Here is a 26,372-nt window from a genome sequence, read left to right on the forward strand (position 1 = left end):
TGGACCGGTTTGTCCATGGGCGGCGAGTCGGCCGGCTGTCTCCGGCCTGGGTTGATGGGGGCACCCGGGTGAGTTGATGCATGGGTGGGTGCGTGGGGTTCGGGTCCGGGAGTTGGGGCTCGCTGTCACCCTTCGCGGGGACCCCGCTTCCTCCCTCCAGACCTGCGCGAAGCTCTGCTGGGCTTGCTGTGTTGAGAGCATCCCTCTGCTTTCTCGGCAAGGGGCGATGCTGCTGCGCCCCGCGTGGAGCCCCCGGGCCCCTTTGGGGTTTGTCTGCAAGTGGCAAAGAGGGGCACCCAGCAGGACGGAGACGTTCTGCAAGACACCCCACACTGCCCGGGGCAGCCGGCCCCCTGTTTCCCCAGCATTGTCCTGTGGGCTGAACTTGGGTGCTGGAAACTCCCCCAAGATCCCGGGAGTCCTTGGGAATCAGCTTGAGGAATCAGCCTAGGATGGTTCCTCACCTCCACGCCGCTGCTCCAGGAACAGTGAAGGAAACAGGGGTGCTTGACACGGCTGTCATTTTGGCTTAAGGAGCCAAGTTTCTGACAGCGTCCAACAAGTGGGGTGCAAACTGCGCTACTGGGGGAAAAAACCCATTTTTTAATTATTTTTTTTCTCCTCAAAAGCATCCCTCCAGCTCCCACCGGTGCTGAAACCTGAGTTCACCTGGGCTCAGGGATCCCCGAATTTCTGTGCCACCAGGTGAGTGTCCATGGGGAGCTTTGGAACAGGTGTTGGGGGGGCAGGAGGGGAGGTTGTCATCTGAGCAAGGGCTGCTAGGGGTGAGACAGTGTGCAATTGTGATGCAATGTCACAGACGAGGTCAATTGTAAGGGGGGGAAAAAAAAGATTGATTTTTGTCCAGGGTCAAAGGGCCACTTAGGATGCCCAGCCTTCCTGCCCAGGCAAGGAGGCAGCGTAGGGCACCAGGTGGGATGGTATGCCAGGGGACCTCACTAACAGCCCCACTGGCACGATAACCTGTTAACCCATTCGTCCCACGAAAGGAGTCATCCATTCATGGTCACCTTTTCAAAGTCCCTGCTCTACACTTCTAACGGGGATCGCATTTCAGCACAAATTTCTCCTGGGCCAAACTGTATTCCTGTTATCACATGCTATATAAAATAGTGCCAGGCACGCGTGCGATAGCGTACGACTTCCTGCTAAGAAGGAATAGGACTTGGCAACCCCCAGATTTGGGCCCATGGAGCTGGGCTTTGTAAAGACCTGAGAATCCTCCTCGGGGGACCTCCTTGACAGGGTTTAAGCCCCCTGATCATAGCAGCAGAAATTTAAGAATTGAAACGCCTGAGAGGGTTCAGGCGTCCTTTGTGAAGTCTGAAAGCATTTGTTCCCGTGTGATGGCTCAGTGGCTAAATCCTCACCTTGCAAGTGTAGGATCCTCTATGGACACCTGTTCGAGTCCCGGCTGCTCCACTTCCCATCCAGCTCCCTGCTTGTGGTCTGGGAAAGCAGTAGAGGATGGCCCAAAGCCCTTGGGACTCTACACCTGCATGGAAGACCCAGAGAAAGCTCTTGGTTCGTGGCTTCAGATCGGTTCGGCTCAGCTCCGGCCGCTGCAGCCATCTGGGGTGAGAAATGGGATGGAAGATCTTTTTCTCTCTGTCTCTCCTTCTCTGTACATTTACTTTTCCAATTAAAAAAAAAATGTTGAATAGCAAAATAAAATTTTAAAAACTGAAAGCACGTGGAAGGATATGGTGCTGCTACCTCAAGGCTGATGGGTGATGGCTTCCTAAACAGGCTGTGTTCTAGAACTTGCCTCCTCAGAGGAGTTAACTTTGTTTCTTAAAACCTGTTTGCTAATAGCACTATGGTGATTCTTACTGGAGTCATTCACGTGATACTGTCTTACAGAAATTGTATAGGTGTGACCCTTTTTTGACCAGCCATCCTGCATAGTCAGGACCACAGGATTTGCTGAGATGTGGGCCCTTGAGTGTCAAAGCCAGGATGGTTCTAGATTGATCTGGATGTTAAACCGCTGACCTCTAGGAGCTGGGCCCTGGTCCAGATGCACAGGGAAGCCAGCAGAGCTAACACACACCTCTGCCCGCCTCTGTGGAGTGTATACGCTGGCAGGGAAAAGGGCTGCATACTCTCAACAGCAGGAGGGATGGGGGGAGCCAGGCACCTGCGGCCCAGTCTGAGGGATGGGAAGGACAGCCTAGCGGGAAGGACAGACAGGTGAAGTACGGCTGTGGTTGGGCTGGGTTTAGCAGGTTGCCAGGTTAGACTGGAGTGGGACATGGGATTGCTAAGATAGCATCCAGAGCGGGGAGGGAGATCAGCATATCCCACGAATGGACCAGATGGAGTGTCCAGAGCTGAGACACCCCAGAGGGGAAAGGTGTGAGCCGAGCAGGGGACAGAGGGGATGGGGACCGGCAGAAGCCATCCCGCTGAGGACAGCCAAGAGAGGAGGAGGAGGAGGACGCAGTTTGGTCAGAGCACGTGGCCCTGAGAAGGTTCAGAGTGAAGACCTTATAGAGACATGACGGGAGGATGTCAGGGGGACGTTTAGGAATGAAGCTATCATTTTCTGGCCTGGGTGGTGACGGCAGAGAGAACAGATGTAACCCAAAAAGAGGAGTCTTGGAGCTGAGAGGGGCGTTCCTCGTATAGTTTAGACACCTGCTCCTGGCAGCCCCTCCTGCACGGCTGCCACTCCAAGGGCCCCCTCCTCTGTATCCCGAAGACCCTCAGGACCACATAACCCCCCATGATGCCTGCCAGCTCTCTGGAGTTCTCCAAACAAGTTCAGGGAAAACACAGACGGCTAGCCAATGATTTGTGGCCGTCACGCTAGCCACATTTCAAGTGCTGGTCAGCTGCACGTGGCTGATTCCAAGAACAGAATAGCAGAACATTTTTGCTGTCGTTCCAAAGTTATACTGGGCAGCACTGGCCCCAAGGAGGCCCATCCGCTGTGACCATCTGCCAATTGCAGCAACACAGCTGGGGCAGGACTGGGGCCGCCACAGCTCTAGACCGACTCCAAATGCCTCCAGCCCGAATAGAGTTCGGTTGCTAGGTAACCTTGACGGGGACCCCTCTCCCCCTCCCCCCGGAGCCATCCACCTCCCTGCACCCTCTTTGCCCACCTCCTTCTTGGAGCCCAATGAGCTGACAGGCAGAGATCTAGGGGGCACTGAGGGCTCCCCTGGAACAGGAGGATAGTCTGCAAGACGGAGCTGTCCCCACACAGAGAAAGAGGGACAGTGCCTCATTGATGGCAGGAGGCGGGAGATGAGGAGGAAGTCGGAGAGCAGGGGACAGTACTGGTGGCTACGCAGGCAGTTGAGGACCAGGTTTCTTCTCTGAGAAGAAGCAGGGTACAGGATCATCTGACAGACCCACAATTCAGTGTCCATCACTGCCCTCATCCCTCAAGGCAAAGTAATCATTTGTTGTCTGTTACAGTGTTTGTGGTTCAGGAACTCGGGCGCGGCGGCTGGCCTGGAAGGTTCTGTCCTGGGACTCTGAAGAGGCTACAGGACGCTGTGTGCTGAACCACATTGTCAACAGGCCCCGACTGCCGCTCAACGCTTCGCCTCTACCGGCCTCCCAGGCATGGCTGATGCATGGGCTCCAGCTGCTGGCAAGAGACCTCAATGCCTCTCTGCCTAGGCCTCTCCACGGAGCTCCTGGGTGCCTTGGCCACACAGCAGTGGGGTCCCCCTGGAGCAAGCACCAAGGAGACCAAGGTGGGAGCCACCGTCTTCCGGGACACAGCCTTGGTCGGTTCGTTGTGAGCGCTGGGAAGCGTTAGATCATGGAGGGCTGTTCTAGGATGCTGATTCCCACAGAGGAAGGAGGCGATGCCAAAGTGAAAGTGGGAAGCCACGTTGACTCGTAGGATTGATGGTCCGGCAAGGTCAAGAACTTCCTTTCTCATTGATGTCCTTGCATGCATGTCTGGAGTGGGAGCCCATTTGCTGACTGCTATATCCAAAAGGAACCACGGGGCAGAAGGGGCTTGCAATCCTAGACTGAAGGTTGGGGGGTAGGGTGAGGACATCTGTCAAAATAAGAGGCGTCGGTATCTGGCCCCAGGTTAATGTGCAGTGAGGAGGAGGAGGAACAGTACCAGGGGATGATGACAGGGCACGACAGGTTCCGTGGACATGTTGGCACTGAGGGCACAGAGGAGCCGTCATAGGGTCTCTGCTGTCACCCAGCCGAGATAGGCCTCGCAGGAGGAAGGAAATCCAAGGGGGACAGGAGCCAGGGTTGCCAGGGGGCATGTAGGGGACCCAGCTGGGACAGAGAAGCCAGGAGGTGTCAGAGGGGCTGGAATCGGGGTACCGTGGGCCTCCCATGTGTCTTCTCTGCCCGTCTCACCTGCCAAGCAGGATGCTGGCCCAAGGTTACAGGCAGAGCATGCGTGGTAGAGTCTAGCATGAGGGCTACGCCTTGGCAACCAGGAGAAACCATCAAGACCCTTTGTTCTGTTTCTTCCCTGGGTAGGTGAGAAGACAAGCTCCTGGTGCCCCCACCGGCCTCGTGCTGAGCATGGCAGCTGTGGTCCTGCCCCCCACTTGCAGTGAGTCTCTGGGCCCTGGCAGCCCTCAGAGGTCAGGTTCTCTGGGCACAGAGCAGGAGGCCCCCGAGGGCTAGGTGGAGCGGGTGAGATTGGGGTGGAGTCCCTAGGGCGTCAAGGACACTGGGGTGTCTGCCGGACAGCTCTGGGCTCGGCTGTCAGTGGATGTGGCCCCCCACACTACGTACTTTGGAATCACGTGTTTAGTTTTTCCTGCCTACACGGTAAGAATAGAGGTGCCATCTGCACCCCGATTTTTGTCTCCGAGATGGAAGTGGTCTCCTTCTGGAGTCCTGTTTTCTGACCTGGGTGAGACAGGGCGCTGTGCTCTGGCTCCTTAGGGTACAGGATTGAGCTGTGCCAGGCACTCGGGGGGTGTCTGCGTGGGCACTGCGGTATGGGGTTGAGGTATGTGGGGTGTTCAGGAGATGTTTCTGTAGGCCTTGGGATGCTGTGCATGGTGATAAGGGGGTTTCTGTCTAGTGTAGAGGTATAGGGTTGAGTGTGTGGAGTGATTGGGGGTGTCCGTGGGAATAGGAGTACAGGTTTGTGCTAGTGGGGTGCTCAGCGGCGTGTCTGTGTGGGTGTCGGGATGTGACCAATCCCAGATTTGGGGAAGGTGTGTCCAGGACTGTGGGTGAGGGAAGCCAGGGCAGCTGGGCTTGCTGGCCACATGTCTCCTGCTGTAGCTTGGTGCTTTGTGTTTCTTCCAGTCTCTCAGCAAACAGGTTGCACAGAGGTGACACTGGCTAAGGAATCCCTGACCAGCTGGTTACAGGTGAGTCAGATAGCTGATCCTTCTTCCACTCTCTCATCTACTGTCAGGGTACCCTGATACCAGTTACGACACGATAGCCCCCCCTCCAGCATCCCTACGCACTTCACATGCAGCCAAGAGTTTGAGGGAAGCCAAGTAAAGACGTCACCGTGTCCTAAACTCACACAGTTTCTCGTGGACCTGATGAGATTATTAGTTCACTTTATCCAACTTCTGAAACTTTCCAGGTCTTTGTATAACCATGGGACTGAGGGCAATGAAATTGCAGGAACTCAGTCGTAAGTTAAAGAAAGCAAATCTCTATGTAGCATTCCCAGGACCTTGGCAGGTGGACCTGAGGGGCATAGGTGATAAAAGAGTTGAGGGTTGAACCCCAAAAGCCAATAGGAGGAACCCTCACATCTTGAGCGGTGGGTGGGCCCCTTGCCCATCCCTTTTGCCTTCAGTCCTCCTCCACTCTCTTCCTGTCCGTGCTGCTGGCTGCGACCCGAAGCCAAGTCACATGCTTTGCGATGGTTTAGGATCTGGTGACCTTTGACGATGTAGCTGTGGAGTTCAACCAGGAGGAGTGGGCCTTGCTGGACCCTTCACAGAGAACGCTGTACCGAGACGTGACGCTGGAGAACTGCCGAAACCTGGCCTCACTGGGTAAGCACTGTGTCACTTCCCGCATTGACCCCACACCGGGGTAACATGCTGCGCGCTCTCTGTCTCTTTTCCTTGTTTGTTTCTGAATTGAAGTAGAATTCACAGAGCATCGAAGTCGCCATCTTAACGACATAAAATGTGTGCATATTCAATGGCTTTTCCATCAGCACTGTCATCTCAGGCCGTTTTGTTATCCCCTGCTATGGCTTGAGTTAGTTTTATTTTCTCCCTAAGGTTAATGGCCTGGAAGCATTTTGGAATTATGTCCCAGTGCAGCGGTACGATGTGGTGGGTACTTCGAAGAGGGAGAGCCAGAGAGAGATGATTAAGTGTTTTTTGGACGTACTGGAGCAATTGAGAGCCATTTCATAGCAGTGTGTCAGGTCTGATGGACTACGATTAATTCTCAAGAGGGTGGGTTATCAGGATGGGAGGCTGACATGTGCTTTCCTAGTTGCTTCTCTGCCGCATTTGGCACAGCTAGGGACCCTGATGGACACTGTTGCTTTGCTCTGGGAGTTTCCCAGCACCAACTGTTGTGAGCCGAGACACACACCTTTCCTTGGAAAGCCCCCAGCCTCAGGTAACTGGCTAAGGTATCAGCAGTCAGACTAAGACAACCCCTGAAACAGTTAGTACCTGTCAGCAATGCCCGCGTCACCACGTACCCCAAGTCGAGCGGAGGAACTAGGGTTGAAAAGAAGACAACACGCACTGGGTCATTCTTGTAAAGAGAATGCCGTTTATTGAATCCCCGCCTGCCTTTTTATACTCTGCCTAGTTCCTCCCAATGTTCAAGCAGCTCCTAAGATCCCCTGGGGGCGTCTTGACAACCGGGATGCAGGGAAGCAGGAATTTGCAGTTAAGCCAGGGGCTAAAGGTATCAGGTCAAGATTGCCCATCCTGTTACCCCTTGAGAGAGAAGCTAGGCTGTGGAGTTAACCCTTGGGGAGACCAGGCCCTGGAAGTATCCGTTTCTCTCTGCACTGTTATGACTCTGACAGTTATGACTAATATGGCTAGAAATATTTATGTACACTTTTTTTTTTAAACAGCTATCCTCTTGAGATCTACCTAGAGATAGAATGCTGTATATCTGACTTTCCAATAAAAATAAAATAAATCTTTAAAAAAAAGCAACGCAGCTAGCACTTGAGTCGGGCACTGTCATGTGGGCTGTGGACCTCCCAAACGGCTCTTACCAACCAAAGTGCCTCCTTACTGGGTTTTCTTGATGAATCGGCCATCGATGCAGATGTCTGTGTGTGGTGTTTCAGTTGTTTTTTTTTTTTTTAAAGATTTATTTTTATTATTTTTTCCATTGGAAATGAGGATATACAGAGAGGAAGATCTTCCGTCCGATGATTCACTCCCCAAGTGAGCGCAACGGCCGATGCTATGCCAATCCGAAGCCAGGAGCCTCTTCTGGGTCTCCCACATGGGTGCAGGGTCCCAAAACTTTGGGCCGTCCTCCACTGCTTTCCCAGGCCACAGGCAGGAAGCTGGAAGGGAAGCGGGGCTGCCGGGATTAGAACCAGCACCCATATGGGATCCCGGGTGTGCAAGGCGAGGGCCTTAACCACTTGCGCCACCGCGCCGGGTCCTGTGTTTCAGTTTTTAACCTTAAGATCCCTTTAGGCTTGTACTGGTATAGCCACACAATCTTTAGTTTTTTTCTGTTCTGTCCCTTTGAACGTTAGAGTATTTGCGTGTGAAAGAAGTCTCTAAGAGGTCGCTGAAGATTGAGTTTTTTGTTTGTTTTAGATTGCTCTACATTTGAACGTTTTGAAAATCTGATTTTATAATGCAGTTTCCTAGGCCCTGGGATGCCCCTTCTTCCCTCTCCCGTTGTCCTCCCCCATACTGATTTTCCCCTGTGTTGCAGCGGTAGGGTCCTTCATAAACTGTCCTAAGTCCATTTTGAAGTGCTTCTCTGCATTTTAGTTGGAGAGTTTAATGTTTTCATTTGTTCGTTTTTAAAATTTTTTAATTAATTAATTGATTAATTAATTTATTTATTTATTTTAAAGATTTATGTATTTATTAAATAAATATACAGAAAGGAATATACAGATATACAGAGAGGAGGAGAGACAGAGAGGAAGATCTTCCATCTGATGATTCACTCCCCAAGTCAGCGCAATGGCCGATGCTATGCCGATCCGGTGCCAGGAGCCAGGAACTTCTTCCGGGTCTCCCACACGGGTGCAGGGTCCCAAATTTTGGGCTGTCCTCTGCTATTTTCCCAGGCCACAAGCAGGGAGCTGGATGGGAAGTGGAGCAGCTAGGATTAGAACCGGCGCCCATATGGGATCCCGGCACGTTCAAGGCGAGGAGTTTAGCCTCTAGGCCACGCCGCCGGGCCCTAAAGTTTTTATTTAATAGCTAATAAGTGACTTATTTCTGCAGACCTATTATTTGTTATTCTACCTGCTTGCTGTTTCCTTTCTATGTGTGTTATCAAATTCGTGCTTGAAGAGTTTGCGTTGAAATTCTGTACGAAAGTGAAGAGTTTGTAAACCAAAAGTATTTTGTGTTTGACTTCTAGATTTATTTCTGTATTGATCTTATTGGTGTTTGCCTTTTTATTTATGTGAATTCACATTATACTCTGTTTTCCTTTTGTTTCAGCCTAAGTTAGATGCATTAATGACATTCACAAGGCAGAGAGACTAAAGGGAGAGAGAGAGAGAGAGAGAATGTGTGTGTGTGTATGTGATAGAGAGAGAGAGAATGTGACAGAATGCTGTTCCCTGTTCACTGGTTTATACTCCAAACACCCCCAGCAGCTGGAGCTGGGCCAGGTGGAAGCTGGGAGCTGGAAGCTGTCCAGATTCTCCATGTGGAAGGTTCCAGAATTCTTGAGCCATCACCTGCTGCCTCTCAGGATATGGGACGAAGCTGGAGCTGAAGCTGAGGCAGGACCCAATGGCAGGCACTCTAGTACAGGACCTGGACAGCCCAGGCAGTGTCCTAACCACTGCACCACACGCCCACCTTCCCGTCCCGCCCTCACCTCCCTCCTTTATTTGTGTAGGGCAGTTTGTCCCACTCGTTGCAAGTTTTTCTTAAGCATCTCAGTGTCTGAGGTGTGGATAAGGATGTCAGAATTCAGTGGCGGATGACACAGGCAGGCATCCAACCCTTAAGAGTGTTGTCCTTAAGCACTAAATGCCTGTTTCTTGCCCTCTCTTAGTATCCTCCGTAGTTAAAAGGTTTGGAACTGCCCACGCGTGCGGGTTTCAGGTACTATTTCCACCCTGCCACCCCAAATATTGAATGGAGGATGCTTGCTATTTTGTTTCTTAGGAGCGCTAAGTGATTCATTAGAGTTTATGCATAATGATTTTTGTTTTTACTGCTCCTGAGTTCCACTTTTTTTGCGTCAGCTCATCACCCTCCCAGTGTCCCTGCCTCACGAGTGGTTTTTTTTTTTCTCCGTAACTAGGATGTCGTGTTGCTAAGCCCAAACTGATAACCCAACTGGAGCAGGAAGACAGGGTCAAGACAGAGGAGAGAAGAATCCTCCCCAGCCCTCGTCCAGGTGAGCGCCCGGTACCTGTGTGAGGAATTAGTGAACTGCATTAGTTACTGTCCGTTGTAGTGCCTCCCTTTCCTGTCCCGTACTTTACTTTGGCTCCAAGGGCAATTAAATCCGTTTTATTGTTCATGTGCGTTGCTGATCATTCCTCCTGTTGACAACCCCTACAATCAATGTGTTTCTAGAATCCTTTCTTCTGAAAATTAATACCTAAAATTTCCATAGCCCTGTTGCTTTCATTGCAGACTTCCTCCAAAAACCAGCATCGCTCAGAATCTGCCATTGCGTGTATATTCAGCTTTCGCATCATAGGCCACCTCAATTTTTTTTTTTTCCCATTGATTCCAGATCCAGAGCCTGCTTTGAAAGCCAAGTGTTTAGCTCCTCGGAAGCATGGCTTTGAAAAAGAACAATCCAAAGGTGCCCACATGGTAAGACCAGCATGAACTGTTCCTGCTTTTCCACAGTAGGAAAATACAAATAAAGTGTCCTGTGCACTTGAGAACGTGGTATCCTGGAACAGGTACTGTGAAACTTTGGGGAGCTTCAAATTTGTGACTGTAAGTTAGCTCCAGATTTGTTTTTTTTGTTGTTGTTGTTGTTGTTTTGTTTTATGGGGTTTTTTTTCCATTTTTTGTTTCTTTTCTTTTTTTTTTTTTTTTTTAGTTCTAGATTTGTTCGCTGACAGTTCCCACTGGTAAATCGTTCCTTAAATGTAGCTTGGATATCGACTGTTCCCAAACAGATTGGCCTTAAACTTCTCAGAAAATGGTTTGGGCATATGGTAGAGACCGTGACAGAGCATCCATCATTTTTGCCCTCTATGTTCTCAAACTGGGCAGGGGTCCTATGTAAGCTCTGAACGTATCCAGAGCGTCATATAACGATGAACAGAATTCCCTGGGTGAGGGAACTCTTGGAACAGGCTTGCATATGTGAACAACTGGAAAGCGATAGTGACCATAAATCTCTTCATCAACAGGAAGGAAGTCACCGAGGGGCCAAACTCAACGAATGCAATCAGTGTTTTAAGGTCTTCAGTACCAAATCCAACCTCACTCAGCACAAGAGAATCCATACCGGAGAAAAACCCTACGGCTGCAACCAGTGCGGGAAATCCTTCAGCAGCCGATCTTACCTCACCATTCACAGGCGCATCCATAATGGGGAGAAGCCCTACCAGTGCCATCACTGCCGGAAGGCCTTCAGCGACCCCTCGTCGCTCCGACTGCACGTGAGAATTCACACCGGGGAGAAACCCTATGAGTGTAACCAGTGCTTCCACGTCTTCCGCACCAGTTGTAACCTCAAAAGCCACAAGAGAATTCACACCGGGGACAATCACCATGAGTGTAACCAGTGCGGGAAGGCTTTTAGCACCAGGTCCTCCCTCACCGGACACAACAGCATCCACACGGGGGAGAAACCTTACGAGTGTCACGACTGCGGGAAGGCCTTTAGGAAGAGCTCCTACCTGACACAGCACGTGAGAACTCACACGGGAGAGAAACCCTACAGGTGCAGTGAGTGCGGCAAATCTTTCAGCAGTAGCTTTTCCCTCACCGTGCACAGGCGCATACACACGGGCGAGAAGCCCTACCAGTGCAGCGACTGCGGGAAGGCCTTCAACAATCTCTCCGCTGTCAAGAAACACCTGAGAACTCACACTGGAGAAAAACCCTACGAATGTAACCACTGTGGGAAATCCTTCACCAGTAACTCTTACCTGTCTGTGCACAAGAGAATACACAGCAGGTGGATCTGAGTTGCCATGCGTGGTCCACGAGGAAGCCCTCCGTTGATTTCCCGCCCCTCAGAGACACCTGACAGAACTCGTGGGTGTTGGGAGTTAACCTGCCGCCAGATAACGAGTTCCCCTCCCAAACTGTGACATCAGCCCCTTAGTGTGTCAGAATGTCAAGAAGTTGGGAATTCGGGAACAGCTTGGGCCTAGAGTTCTGGCTCTGAGTCCACAACCGTGAAGTTGGCCTCAAGGTGTGAGCCAGAACTGCAGTCAACTGAAGGTTTCGTTGCCGAAGGGATCCACTGGAAGGTAGCGTCTTCAGCCTTTTCTCGTGCCCAACACAATCGGAGCTGGTTCTCTACAGAAGACCTTCCATGCCTCCTCGTGTCGGCCTCAGTAGAGCTGATTGACTTGCGTGATGGCAAGTTCCTCCCAGAGTGAGCCAAGAGAACGTGTGTGTGAAAGTCAGAGAGTCTCCCATGGTCCAGCCACCGACAGTCACGATTCCACCTGCGTGTTCGTTGTTTCGTCCCGAGACAGCAACTACTCAGGGCAAAAACACTGAGGGGTGAACATCATTTGAGAACTAGTGAGGGGAACCTGCTGTGAAACCGACGGAGAAGAGCTTTCAGCTCAGCCTCACTGTTTGAGGAATGGGATAGAGTCTTCCATAGCTGCCCTATTCGATCCGCTCTGCCAGGGGAGCCTTAGCAGTATGACATGCACGTCAGAGCTTTCCTCTCACACCGTGGCGCCCAAAGGTTGTGTCCTGGGGAAAAGCCGGAGGAGTAGAGTATCTATAAATGAGGCGATAACGGTGTCTTCCAGAGGAGTCACGTGACAGTTGACACTAAGAGAAAGAAATCCCTGAGAACATTGGCAGAATGCAGACGTGGGAAATCGCGCTCATGAGACGCACGGAAAACCTACAGCACAAACGGTCCCTTGAGTGAGCGAAAAGGTGCTGGGGTCATCTCACTGCGTTGAATATGGGAAAGCCTCAGATGATTGTCTTTTAACTTTTTTTTTTAAGAGTCTTTTTAAAAAGCAGGTATCTACTTGTTTTTGTTGTTACTTTTTGAAGAATGTGTTTTAAAAGCAGAATGTATGTATAGACACGTGTTTAAATAACATGGCTGGCCCTGGTAAGTGTTGTAGATTCAATGTATTGATAGTGACACGCAGTGCTGTGGCAAGGGGAGTCGTGACTCACAGGGTATGGTGCAAGAAGGACCCTCATCCACAGATGCTGTGTGACAGAAACAACCCTACGGTAATGATATGTACAGAATTCTAACTCTTCACAAGAGAAATGGCCCAGGACGTTGCCAGGAACCTACCTGCTCCTTGCCTTCAGTGTTGCTGGTAATTGCCAGAGAGAGAACTTGGTGAAAAAATTGGCCAGGGATGAAGGACTAAACCAAGAGGAAAAACTCCCAAGAAGTAGGGTTAACACAAATAAATGTGTGTTCGTACACTCATATACCCCCCACAAAAGGACACCACGCAAAGAATAGAATTGTACCCAATTGAGCAAAAAAGGAATTCCCAGCCTCCCTGTTGCTTCTTTGGCATGAGCCAGTCCACCTCAGTCATTGACACACACAGATTTTCATTCAGTATGATAAGGGCACGCTGGGTTAAAGTGTATATGTGATGTACCTTTTTATGATTGGAACATTCCTAAATCACAACTTTTTCAAAAAAAAATCTGCTAATTACCAACTGCAGATACAGAGGCCCAAATCATTTTTTTGGGGGGAGGGGGGTCCATACCCCAAAGTAGAAGGTAGTCAACATTTTCCTATAAGATGGAGAAATCAAACAGGCCCCTGACATCGGTTTAGCAAGTAGATTTGGGGGGATCAAGATCTTAGGGCACAAATGCTAAAACTTGTACCTACTGCTATAAGCCAAGTTTTGGTAGATTTAGTGTGGCTATAACCAAGTCGCTACGGACGCACACCACTGGATGGTCTTCCATCTTTCACGCCTGTTCATGTCTTATAAGTTAGGTCCAGCGTAATGGAATTTTTAGCCGAGATTTGCTGTTGGGGGTCATCAGTAGCCCCATATTTGGTGAGACTCCTGTGCAAAGAAAGAAACTACCAAGAAACTTGTGAAAATCAAGAACTAGAGCCGGCCTATTCAGTGATGCCTCTTAACGGTAAAAACAGGAAGATCCTTTTCTGGAGGAAAATCCAGTGAGTATATTCATTTCGGATAAATTCTTAATCCGCTTTGTGTTGTAGGTGTGAGTACGCATGCTCATGGAAAATCCTAGGGATGCAGGCAGTGTTAGGGTACCTCCCCCTCAATTCTTCCTCAAGTAGCTGTAAGGTGATTATCGCAGGGACTGAAGCCCCTGGATGTAGCAGTGTCGGATTGCTTTGTCCCTCTCATCTGCAGCGTGGAACTCTGGTTCATTCATTCTGCCTTTGCTTTCCACGCATGGCTATAACTACTGCCTGAAATTAACCTCCATTTCAATTCATGATTTTAACAACCTGTTGTGATTCTCTCTCTCTCTTTTTTTTTTAAAGCTATTTTGGAATAACTCCTGAATGCTTTTGATTTGGGGGTATTTTTCCCAAATTCTATGAACTTCTTTTTTGTTCTTCCTGTTCTAACATGGCAGATACTGTAAGTCTGTTCACTATGATTCACTCTCCCTTGCTCATTTATTTAAAGAAAGAAAGAGAGGTTATTCCAGTTGTCCATGAACAGTATTGAAAATAACTTTTTCCAGGGTTTTCCTGAAGCTAACCCAGGTGTTGTTGCACGCTGCTAGTCCTAAGGAGTAGGTCAGTCAGTGATGGGGGCGGGTGGACACAAGACTTTTTCTCTGTTTTTTCATTCTTTTGCATGTGGTCTCATAGTCTAGAATCTGAAGAGCCATTTTTTGGACCACGGTGACAAAAGCCACAATCCACTAAGCAGAAGAAAGTCAGTGGTTTGCATTCCTCAGAAGCCTCTCATGAACTAGCAGCTCCAGGTTGCTTCTGTGATTAAGGACAATGCATCATCGACTTAGTTCAACCCCAAGTAATGCGCAGTTCACTTTTCTTAAAAATTTTTTCATTTTGACAGTCTTTCCATAGTTAATTAGGGTAAAAAGGTTCAAGGGCTACAGAAAAGTGGGTAAGACTATTATTTTTTCCATATTGTTTCCTTCATGTTTAAAGGGGGGTGTTAAGGGAGAAGGCCCACCCAATTTCCCACCCTCCCCAGGTCCCGGATGTAGGGTATGCTCTGAGGTTCTTGCTCAAGTGGTTTTGATATTTCAACAGTTATGAGTCACTGCCAATCTTGCCACTCCAAGCGCTATGAGGTCCTTGAAGAATCCACGGATTATGACAGTCCATCCTATAGCTGAGATGGTTGGGTGACCTGTTCCGTCTTCTCTCTTTTCTTGGTTAGGGTTCTGAGTCCAGCATTTTGATTGGGGAGATCACCAAAGAAACTTTGTCTGAGAATCAAACCAGATTCTTGTGTGTACTAGCAAGTACAGGGCCCGGCACAGTCCATCGTCCTGATCAGCTGGTGGTTGCAATTGCTGGGTTGGTTCTGTTTTCACTTCCGACTTCCACTGGAACCAATGGATGTTGCAGTCCAGCCTGGTTCTGCCCAGCACATACTTGGCCCTCACATAAACCAGTGGGAGCTGCAGCCTAGTTGGAGCTAACCACAATAACCCCCACTAGGCCCGCCCCCTACCCTGGTTTGCCAGTATGTGTAGCAGTAATCCAGTCAGGTTCACTTTTGAGTTGATGTAGCAGCAACTTTCAGCTAAATGGAGTAAACGATAAACCTACTTATTTTATCCATGTTTCATGTTTCTTTGAAAAGAATGCATATTCTCTGCTACTTGGACACAGTACGTGAACACAGCCTAATTGTGTTTTCAAATATAGTTTGTGTATTCTATTTCTTTAGTTAGCAATGGAGGTTGTGAAATTTTCCACTATGGTTACACATTAACGTTCTTTCTGTAATCCTGTTCTATTTAATTTATATATTGTATGTGCTGTATCCACATACAAGATTAGATATTTTCATATGATTTCTTCTTTGTGAAGGGACCATGTTTTTACATAGAAAAAGATATAATACATGAATAAGACATAGTGAAACATTTATGCAGCACCTCTCATATACTAAGCACTCTTCTAATTCCATATGAAGATTATTGACTATCTATTGTTGTACTATTGTTATTATAATTAACCTATTTTGTGATCCTGTATAATAATATGTACATCCAATATCCCTATTTGATGAATGAGAAAGTGGGTATGCTGTAGTTCAGTTACCTGCGTGAGTTTACTGGGTTATAACTGATACAATCCAGAATTGAAACCCTAGTTGACTAATAGGAATGTTCCTATTAGTCTAATATATTTCTGTATGTCAAGTGAAGACCTATCATGAAAACACTTCATCCTGATTAAGGTGAGACAGACATTAAAGAATTTTAAAATACATATTCTGTAAAACATGAAAATACTTAGAGATAACTAAGGGGGATTGGAAATATAATTTCATATAGAACAGGAAAGGGGCAAAACTCAGTGAAGCCCATTTGATCAGAGACCTGAGTGGATGGTACAGTGTACCATGTGAAGTTGTGTGCTTAAACCAGTCTTAGCATGCAGAGGGTCAAAACCAGCAACTGCGACTAGAGTAGAAGAGCTGAGGAGGGATAGGTTGTGTTATAGTCAGAGATATGACAGCTCCTAATCTTGCTGGGCCTTATGGATCATTGCAGGGATGTAATTTTCAATGAGTTGGCTGATCAGAGTCCCAGGAGGGAATGGTTGACACCATCTGACTAGGACAATTCAGGTAGAACTTTCATAAAGGGGTTACAGAGTTGTGAACAGGATACAGGCAAGTCTCAAAATGTAGTGAAGTACTCAGTAGCTTGTTGATATTCAAACTCTGATGATATTAGGTGAGGGAACAATTGCCCAAATCTGGAAATGACAGGGTGACATTCCAGGAGTTTTTTGGGAGGTCATGTGGCAGCCAGTGCTAGATTTTTCAAGATAGAGTGAAGGCAGACTGCACACTCCATCCTTATGGAGTCAAAGCCTGGGCTTCCCCATAGGTAGAACCCAAACCAACATCCACGGCCAGAGAGTTAGCCTTCCTAGATATGGCAGGGTAGAGAAGGTGAACCACTAGTAAACGAGCTGAAACTAACCAGGAGTAGGTACCTTTTTAAAGCCTTAAAATCTATTCTTCTCAATCACCTGGGTGAAAAGTTCCATATGCCTTAGAGGAATTCTTGCCAGCTCATTGGCTGTCCTAGGAGCCTCTCAAGTGTGTTAATGCTTCCATTTGAAGCCTAAAGTTTTTACAACTAATACCAGTGTTCCTACACAGGATGGTAAATAAGACTCTAGGAGGAAAAGTGCAGCATATAAGCCCGAAACTTTGGATCGAGAGGAGGAACGCTTTGACCAGGTAACCTGGTGGAAGAGTTCTGTTGAACTTTAAGCCATCATGGTTGCCATACTAGCGTATGTTAATATGCCTTACCATCATGAGTTAATGTTACCTGAATGAAGTGGGGCTGTTTTTAATTCCTTGGGGGCAGGAAGGAGAACATTTGATATTCAAATCTTTCTCTAATTAGTTCTCTTGATGTACTTCATACTTTAATTTTTTATGGTAAAGGGAGCAACTGGGTCCTAAGAAAGGCATGGTGAAGATGGGCTTGGCTAGATCTTGGCTCCCACTGAACCACATGACAACTGAGTCAGGGGTGTGAACCAGGGGTCCCTGGGATGAAACACCCAACAGTAAGAACCAGAATGGTTGTGGGCTGGTTGGGCGTGGCCATTGTTCTTGCCAGGACAAGAAGTGGACTCAGCCTGGGCCGAGGACACACTGTTGTGCTTAAGATCTGTCACTGGGAAGAGAGCTGATAGAGGAGCTTGGGGAAACTCCTTTGTCAGGACTGAGTCCCTAAAGTGAGCAGAAGAATGAAGGCAAGTAGTCTAGACCAGGCCTGGTTACAGTACTTGCAGGCATACATGTGCGAATGCCAGACTGGGTCAGTACATAACACCTACTGGCAGATCTGAGAAGAAGCATGGAGTGCAGGACAGGCTGGTTTGGGCAGCAGCACCCACCAGCAGGAGCTAGAACTGGGGACAGACCAGGCTGGCCAGGCTAAAGCCCCGAGTGGCATATGCAGAGCTGAGCAGTTCATACAAGACTGGTCTGTACACGTGAGGCTCTGAGGTGAGCTTGATTGAGCCTGGTAGGGGTTCTGTGGGGACTTCCCTGATTTGGATCACTGTTCCTGCTGCAGAGTGTGAGATCTGCCCCTGTGGCAGACAAGGCTGGGCAGAGCAATAACTGCACATGACCCACATGTGAACTGGTTTAGTGGGAGAGTCAGACTGGATTAATTGACTGCATCCACTGATGGAGGCATGGCATGAACCAGAGTAAGTCCATGGGAACCTGTGGAGCACTTCTGCTACCATAGCAGAGGAAAAGGGGCAGAACAAATTGGGCAATAAGGGCAGACAAAAAGGGCAGAGCAAAACTTCTACCCCAGCAAAGCTTGACAGCAAATTTCTGGGTGAGTGGAGACTCAGAGGTGGACCATGTCAGCCAATGGACCTTAGAAGGATGGAAGGTATCACGGAGATGCCATGACTACCTAAATTTGTAAAAATCCTGAAAAATATCCTACAGAAATGAAGAGAAACATATTTTTCAGCAGGACTTTCAAAAAACAAACTGCACACACTCAGCATTATAGCAACACTGGAGAAAGCGCTAGAGTTTGTCACGCTGAAGGAAAATGATATTGTGTGGAGTTCAGGCAATGAAAACACATAAAACAAATAAATATAAAGGAATATTTACTGTTTAACATAACCTTGTATAGAATTAAAACATTTATTTCTAGGTAAGTGTGGGGACATCTATGCTTTTTCTAAGTGAAATGCTCTGAAAAATACATCAGACTGTTCCTCTCAAAATAGAGAGAAGGCCATCCAAGAGAAACTGAGTCCTTCCTACAAGATGAGCCCTTCCTACAATGTGGGTCATCCCAGCAGAGTGTTATCTGTACCAGTGGAGAGTTGACAGAGTCCTATCACGGGACTACCAAGCCTCTTCTAACTCAGAGACCACACACCAGTGGATCAGAGCAAGCAAAGCTTCTATCCAGAGACAGAACCAGGGTTGGGGAGAATTTCAACCAGCACCCAAGTCATGTCTACCATTAGAAATGGTAGACACACTCCAAAGGGCCTTTTTTAACTGCCTCTCAACTCTGGAGAATGGAGATCTCATAATCACGGGCCTACACAGTGCATACCAAGTAGGTAACCCAGTGACTGCTAGTCGCCCCAACACCACATACAATGGAAGCTATTAAAGAGACCCTTCTTGTTCCAGTGGCTAGAGGTTAAACAAAGCCCCACGGAATAACTACCCCCACCTTCTGTCATCTTCCCAGACTAGACAGAGGGATAGCCACATCAAGTTAACCTCCAGAGCCATGAAGCCCACTGTGCCGTTGCACCAGGTGCCCTCTGCACGTTCAAATGCACAGATATATTCTCCACGTGCACCTGGGTACGCTGTCCACTGCTCCGTCTGAGCTTCTGAGGAGGCTCAGCTTTTGATGCCTTCACTCCATGGTCAGACCATGGAACCTGCACTTCTCTTCATGGTTGGGGTTCTGATATCAGCAAGTGAGTTGGATGGATCCCAAGGAAACTTCATCTGAGGTGATCCCAGATCCGGTTCTGGTGTGTGCATATGCCAGTACAGGGTCTGGCACCATCTGTCGCCCCATCGGCTTATGACAGGCTGGTATTTTCAGTTGCTGGGTCAGTTCTATTTCCAGTCTTATCTTCCACTTGAACCCATGGGCATTGCAGTCTAGCCTGATCCTGCCCACCATACACTTGGCCCTCACTCAAACCAGTGGGAACTGTAACTAGAGTGACCGCAATAACCCGCACCAGGCTTACCCTCGCCCTAGTTCCCGTGCTAGCCAGTATATATAGCAGACTGGTCCAGTCTGTCCCACATCCCATTCAGTTCTCAGACATGGAAATGGGCATTGAAGCCTAGGCAAGTCAGCCATTCTCAGGATCAGAAAATTGGCCTATTATAACCAGCTTAATGATTTCCTTCTTTCAGAGAGAGATACATTACAAGAACTCCAAAGCCATCCTTGTAACACTCAGCATTCTACTTCTTAACAATTCCCCATGGCGTTACACTCTTTCATTCTTGCATATTTACTCAATATTGGATATTTATGCATTTGGGCAAACATCACCACTATGTACATCCATAACTATTGCACCACCCCATATCCTGCCCCTCAGCCATGAAGCAGGCCCTGGTGTGTCCATGAGACCACAGGAAAATGCTACCATCTGTCTCCATCAACTTCTATAGATGAAGAAGCATGAAATGTAAATTCTCTGCACATGCCTCATAATCTCTGACTCTAAAGACCATTTCCCCAGCTGGCACTGCAGACAAGTGAAAGATGTCAGTCCAAGTCACGAGGACAGACTGGGGCACACAGGGAGGAACCCATGATCAACCCCTCACTCCATATGCAATGATGCATTTGGCTGCTCTGTCCATCCCACCATCAACTCTTTCACAATTGCCAAACCACTCAGCAGTCCACTGCCCACACCTCCCCTGGTCCCTGTGCACACAAGTTCACAGAGTTGCTGTCCAAGCCTGAGGTGGTCTCCAGGGCCCTATTGGGCCATGGTGCAATCAAAGAGAGCAGGAGGCAAGGAGAGTTCACAACATGTTTTTCTCGAGTGTTAATGCCAGAACACATGATGACAGGTGCATAGCTTCAAGGCAGGACAATCCCTGGAGTGTCCCATGTGAGAGATTCAGGGCTGCAAGTGCATGCTAAATACAGGGCCAAAGAGGTGACATTGTAACAGTGCAGATCAGCTAGGCTCTGCCCCAAGAGCAGTGTCCACTCCAGCCAGCCCTCTATTTCTCATGCTTGAACCCAGACTCAGCATCTGTGTCTCCTGACAAGATGTGGTCTGTGAGCATCCTCTTCCTGCTGTTGCCCATGCTGCATGTAACCCAAGGCATGACGCATGATGATTGCTTTACATTCAGGAAGTGGCATGTGAACAGACATGGGGACCTGATGTTGGGTGGCTTTTTCCCCCTTTTTTACCCGGGAAGAAACAGCAGCAGCACCCAACTCACACTTTCTTACTCTTCTCAGTCTTGGTAAGTTCAAGTTTTTTGTAATTGTGGTTGTGATTGTGAATGTATGTGGCAATCTTGGTATTTATTCCTTTCTGAGAGTGCTGAAACAATGTGCAACTGTCACAGTAATATTGACTAAGGAAGGCCCAGGTTCTATCCACATTTGTTCCTTCCATGCCTTTGCTACTTATTTTGCATTTGCCTCTCTGTGCTGTGGGGGGACAACGGAGTGACATCACCATTTCTGTGTCTGCTGCATTCGTTAGATTTCCCAGACACAATGCTTGGATTCTTAGAGTTAGAGTGTTGAGACCAAACATCCTCTACTGCCAGCATGCATGGAATGGGCATAGAATTAAGGAGTCAGTATGGGTGTCAGTGCTGATAGGGATGCTGTTGTGTGGCTGCTGGTAAGGTTGTGTGTTCCTTGATTCTAGCAGCAACCCAGACTGGGTTCCACCCTATATAAAATACTGAAAAACTACATGATGAAGGTTTCAAATGCTGGACACAATACCAATAAAGGGGTTCATCCTTCTTGAGGGTTTACTAAGACCCTGAAGATGCTTTTCCAAAGATGACACGGAAGCTGCATTAGTTCTGGGTTTAGCACATCTGTGTAGCCTGTGTTTCTGGAACTGAGATGCTGCGTCAATGCTCAACAGTGCATTGGGATGAGCAAGTCTGTGCCTGCATCCTTGTTGGTGGCCACAGTGCAGGATGCTCAGAAGGCAGTGAGGCCATGAACCGTTTGTTCAGTTGGCATGTGCCTGCCTTTGTCATTCTTAGGATTCCCTGCATTTCATCTCAAAAGCTTGCCATACATTGTGCGGCTGGGGATGAATCAACTGAGGGAGTGTCCCGTCCAGCAGGACAGTCAACGGGGGTCGCAACCACCTAGGAGAGATTGGGGGACAAGAGACACGAAGAATGGACAGCAAGACAGGATGTCTGATCAAGCTGTCAATTTATTGATTTCAACTGAGGGTTTTTATATTCTTCAGTAACTAAGGCTCAGGGAGGAAAGGAGAAACTAGGACGCAAGCCATGGTCTCCAGACCGATTGTTCTTGAGCAGCCACCATATCAACCATAGTAACCAGCATACCAACAATAGCATAGGTAATCAGTAACAAGATGTCGGCAGGTACAACATAAATCACATTCTAAAACAGTTGCTACAAACAATTGAAGCTAAGCGTGTGATTAGTTTCATAACTTCTTTCCCAAGCATCTAGCCAGCCAGGGATTTTCCACTGGCCCATAGTTCTATATTCAAAATGGCTTCAGTGTGGCTACAGTACACGGCTCCTGACATCTCCCCCTCTTTTCTATATATCAATGAAAGCGGCGAAAAGAAAAAGGTTCCTTGAGGCAAGATAAGCACTGCCTGTCTTAGGCTCATTCTGAGGGACCCTCAACTCTTACCCGTCTCTGGGCAGCCCTGCCAGTCATCCAGGGCTCCCTGTCTTAGGTTGGCGGGGTATCAGAAAGATGCCCGTCATTGGCTAAATGCTTACCCAGGAAAAGCCATGCCTCATTATATTAGATGAGCCTCTTTGAAGACTGGAGCCGCATAGCACAATGTGGGGGGTTATCACTTGGGGAGCTTGAGCCATTGCAGTAACCGTCAAGGTTTTTTAAGGCCATAACCTCACTGCATTTCTTGAACATGCAAGTTGCCAGCTTAATGCCATTTACAATAACTTTCCCTGACATGGGTAGAACTGGGGTCTCATTTACTTTGATTATTATACTGGTGGCTAATTGACTGGTAAAATTTACTAAGGTGTTAGACCATTGTCCCCAGAGGTGTTGATTAATTTTTATCACTCTGGCCGAAATATTGTGAACTTATACTGGGGTGATACATATATGATGGTATATTGGGGAGCAGCTGGCTGGTGAGATTCAAGAAGACATACTTAACAATGTACAAGTATTGTTGAAAATACTAACATTCCAGAATCACATAGTGCTAAGATGTTACATGTATACAAAACAGTTTTATCAGGAACCAGAGACTCTAACTGCCTATCATCCCATCTGACTCCTACATTTTCAAACAGAAATGAACCCCAACTGTTTTTAGGGAGAAAGGGCGTTGTCATCTGCTCTTAGCTACTTCCTGCTGAGAGGGGGCGCCGTTGGGTAACAGCAGCTGTTGGGGGTCCATCTTGTGGTTCCTGATAAAAGGCAGAAGTCATCAGGTGTTTGGTGTACATCCTGGCACTTGAAAAGTTTCTCTGTGTTGAAATCTAAATAGCAAAACATAACATAGTTATAACTCTTCCTAGCCTAGCATATTGTGAGTTCAGTTAGCAGTTTGAATATTTGAACATCAGAACTTAGATGTAAGAGAATTGTTAGGTTTCAACTTTTGTCAGAGTGAACATTAATTTAAGACTATGGACTAGATTTGTATCTGTCTAAATTAACTTCTTTAAGTCTCAAATTTTGGAACATACCCAATAAGCTTAATGGAACACATGAAACTTCTGAGCTGCATAAAACTGGTAACCTAGATTAATCAGAAGGCACAGTAACAATGCAAGGATTAGCATACAGCATCAGGATATAAGCCCATCACAGGACAGGTAAATGCAAACTGACTTCTTAGGGCAAAAGAGTTAAATATTCAGACATAACCAAAACTGAGATGATAAATCTTTATACTAAAATACAGCAAGGTGTACTATTAATTTTACTATGACTCTGAATATACAGCTCCTGCATTGGAAGACAGTGTACACAGTGACTCTAGTGGATTTAACAAATTAGCACTCTTATGTGTGACGTCAGTGATCACCTGAGGTTCCAGACAAATGGTGTTTAGGCTGTGGAAGCCTCTTGAATCCACAACAACCCCATTAGACAAGACCACACACAAAGTGGAAGTTCTCTCCTCCATTGAGAGAAGAGCACAACCGTCCTTGATGGCTGCTTCTTTGCACTGGGGTGTGGACCACTGAGGTCCTTCAGGGAGGGACACTCTTAGCAGCAGTGTCCTGGCATTCCACACTTGATATGCTTGTTCTTTTGCTGGCTCTCCTGTCAGACCAGAATGCCTTTTGGGCTGATTCTGAGGCCACTGAGTGCTACTCAAAATTGTCAGTCTATGAGTCTGCTGTAGGAGCTGCTTCCCATGTTGGAGCATTTTAACATTCTCTGAGATCTGAGTTATCATTAAACACTTGCATACATATACCCATATATTTTCCATTTAACTTATGTGGATTTGGGCTCCATGGCCAGTCTTGAAACTGTACCCTAGCAGTAAATGCATTTGAAATCATGTTAAACTATTGAGCTGAACAGATCTTGTAGGTCCTGGGAAAACAATAATGGACATGACTCTCTAAGAGCCTAATTATGCATCTATACATTATTTTTAAAAAAAAGGATTTAGCTTAACAATTCTCATTCATAAACATGCACATACATATCAGGTAACACACATAAAACAACAGCTTTTAAGAGCTACTTGAGAATTCTCTTAAGTGTGTTAAAATTACCAATTGTTTAGAATTACATTTTGCTCTTAGTAGTCTGAATAAACCTTACCTATAGTTTACAATTAAACTTTAGCTTTAATGGATACAATAGGTCTGCTGGAATTCTAGAATACAAAGTCTCTATGTTCAGCGCTGTGATATGACCTGTAGGATTTTACACACTCTTGTACTTTTTAGAGCTAACCTTCCTGGCAGGATTATATCTAGTTGTGGCTTCCCACTGGCAAGGTTTCCCAATGTCTTTTCTGCAATTCCCCTCACCCCCTCAATTTTTATTATTTTATTATTTATTTATTTATTAGAAATCCCAGAACCAGAAGAGTTAAGTCTATTAATTATGCTAAGAGGCCTTAAAGTATTTGATCAAAGATTTCTCATTATAATAATCACCCATTTAGTCAGACTGATTCAAACAGCAATAGATCAAAATTTTTTTTTCACTTCTAAATGATCACCCAAACATTTCAAAGTAAATACATACCAGAAAATACCCTTGAAAACACAGTTCTCTTAAATCATGAGAATTTAACAAAGGCAATATACAGAACGCAAGGGATTACCTAACTGAAAGGCAAAATGTATATTTCCTTAGTCAATCACCAAATATAACCTTAAACATAGGAATTAGTGCATAAAATCATCTCATAACTTTTTCAGAACTTTAACAAATTCAAAAGTTGGAATAAGAATAGAGCTTACTGAAGCTGGATAGAGAATTGACAAATTCACCAATTAAACAGAGACTACCTAAGGTTCAATGCTTCAATTTTTTTTTTTTTAACAGCTTTCAAAATTGGAGATATTTTTATTTTTAGATATTTACTAGCATTTCTGTGTATGCACACTTCAAAAACTTTTTGAACACGGGTATCAATTCTAACGTCAGCTCGTATTAGGTATTAATGTTAAAAACTTAAACAATGTTGTAATAGTATCTTTAAAATTATAGCCAATTATATGTAAAGCTTATAAGATTTATTCCTCAACTTTTCTTAAGACATTTTCTAAATAAAAGCATACTAACTTTTAAATACAATGCTTTAAACAATTTTCAACCATTTTTCTAATTCATGGAAACATATTTGAGCACAAATCCACTTTAAAACCAGGAAAGAGAAGTTTTTTCAAACAACCTTCTTTTAGCTGATTTGGATTTTTTTTTTTTTTAAATGAAGGCAGATAAGAATTACCACAACCGGGACAAAGTCAAAGTCCCAAATTCTTCAAAGCGCAGACTCCAAGCATGTTTCTTCCTTGTTTTATGGCTGATGGGCCTGGAGCTTTTCTTTAGCTTCTGTTTTATTGAAGTTAAAAGAGCTGAAAAAATTTCAGTTTGGCTGTTGTCTTGAAAGACTACCTTGGAATTTACTGAAGTTAGTTAATAGGTTTAGTTATTAATAAGATGAAAATAACTGAAAAGGAGATTTTAAAACACTGTTATTTTTTACAAAGAATCAGACTTCAGTTCCATTGTTTTAAAGGCAAACATTCAGAAATATATACACATTATGAGCAGTTTTACTATGCATCTTTAAAGAATTCATTGTTCTCCTGCAAGGCAAAATCTCACATACTTCCTTGTAAATCAGAACACAAGTAATTTACAATCTGAATCAATTTTATGAATAGGAAACATTTCAACCAATGAGCATAAATGCTCACCTACTTTAATAGCATATATGATGCAACAAATTTAGCATACTTTTATAATATTGTGAGATTATAATCCAAATTATTTTAAATGACAAGCACATTATTCAAATTTTGTCTCAATCTTTGAGAGTTCCAGGGATCCTACTAGAACCCTCAAATGTATGAGACTTGGTTTAGAACTATGAAGAATTTAGAGGTCTAAATGAGTTAAACAAAAAGTACCTTTAGCATTTAACTGAACATATTGAATACTGTATGTTAGACCTAATCAATGCAAGGACAACACTGTAAGTTGAAGACCAAACAGCAAGAAAATGACACAAGAACATTTCCCTGGTGGAGATGGGGAGTATGGTCTGGCCAGGTCCTGTTAAATCTGTTAGACCTCTCTAAAATTATTTACGAGGAGAGAAAAAGGAGGTTAGTCTCGGTCCGTCCCATCTCGTCTGTCAGTCAGTCACACATGCACCCAATTCACAACAAGAACAACAACTTAACAATTCAAGACAAAGACACAAGTGGAGGAAGAGTATTAAAACAAAATTTAGTTTTTGTCCGGACAAAAATAATAGAACAGAAACAATATTGACAAAAGAAACATAAACACAAACACCAAACATATCAGAACAGAGATACATAACTGTTTTATCTTTTGCAACTTCCAATCTCTTCTTTGAAATACTT

The 26,372-nt window shown here is 46.2% G+C and overlaps 1 protein-coding gene and 1 pseudogene across 2 annotated transcripts; both read left to right on the forward strand.

Annotated features, from left to right (window-relative positions):
* On the forward strand, window positions 1-12,759 carry ZNF558 (zinc finger protein 558). 2 transcript variants are annotated; one of them, XM_040990090.1, is made up of 9 exons: window positions 1-68; window positions 630-705; window positions 3,451-3,734; window positions 4,498-4,573; window positions 5,284-5,348; window positions 5,870-5,996; window positions 9,445-9,540; window positions 9,886-9,968; window positions 10,520-12,759. In XM_040990090.1, the coding sequence occupies exons 3-9, from the start codon at window positions 3,612-3,614 to the stop codon at window positions 11,300-11,302; spliced, it is 1,353 nt and encodes a 450-aa protein (XP_040846024.1). In that variant the 5' UTR covers window positions 1-68; window positions 630-705; window positions 3,451-3,611; the 3' UTR covers window positions 11,303-12,759. The 2 variants fall into 2 exon arrangements, with proteins under 2 accessions (XP_040846024.1, XP_040846025.1); XM_040990091.1 differs by having other exon boundaries at window positions 9,886-9,949; window positions 10,489-12,759.
* Window positions 12,166-26,372, forward strand: part of LOC121162893 — a 25,304-nt pseudogene continuing 11,097 nt past the window's right edge.

The sequence above is a fragment of the Ochotona curzoniae genome, unplaced genomic scaffold (genome assembly GCF_017591425.1).
Source record: "Ochotona curzoniae isolate NIBS_2020 unplaced genomic scaffold, NIBS_Ocur_1.0 contig_584, whole genome shotgun sequence".
Lineage (NCBI taxonomy): Eukaryota > Metazoa > Chordata > Mammalia > Lagomorpha > Ochotonidae > Ochotona > Ochotona curzoniae.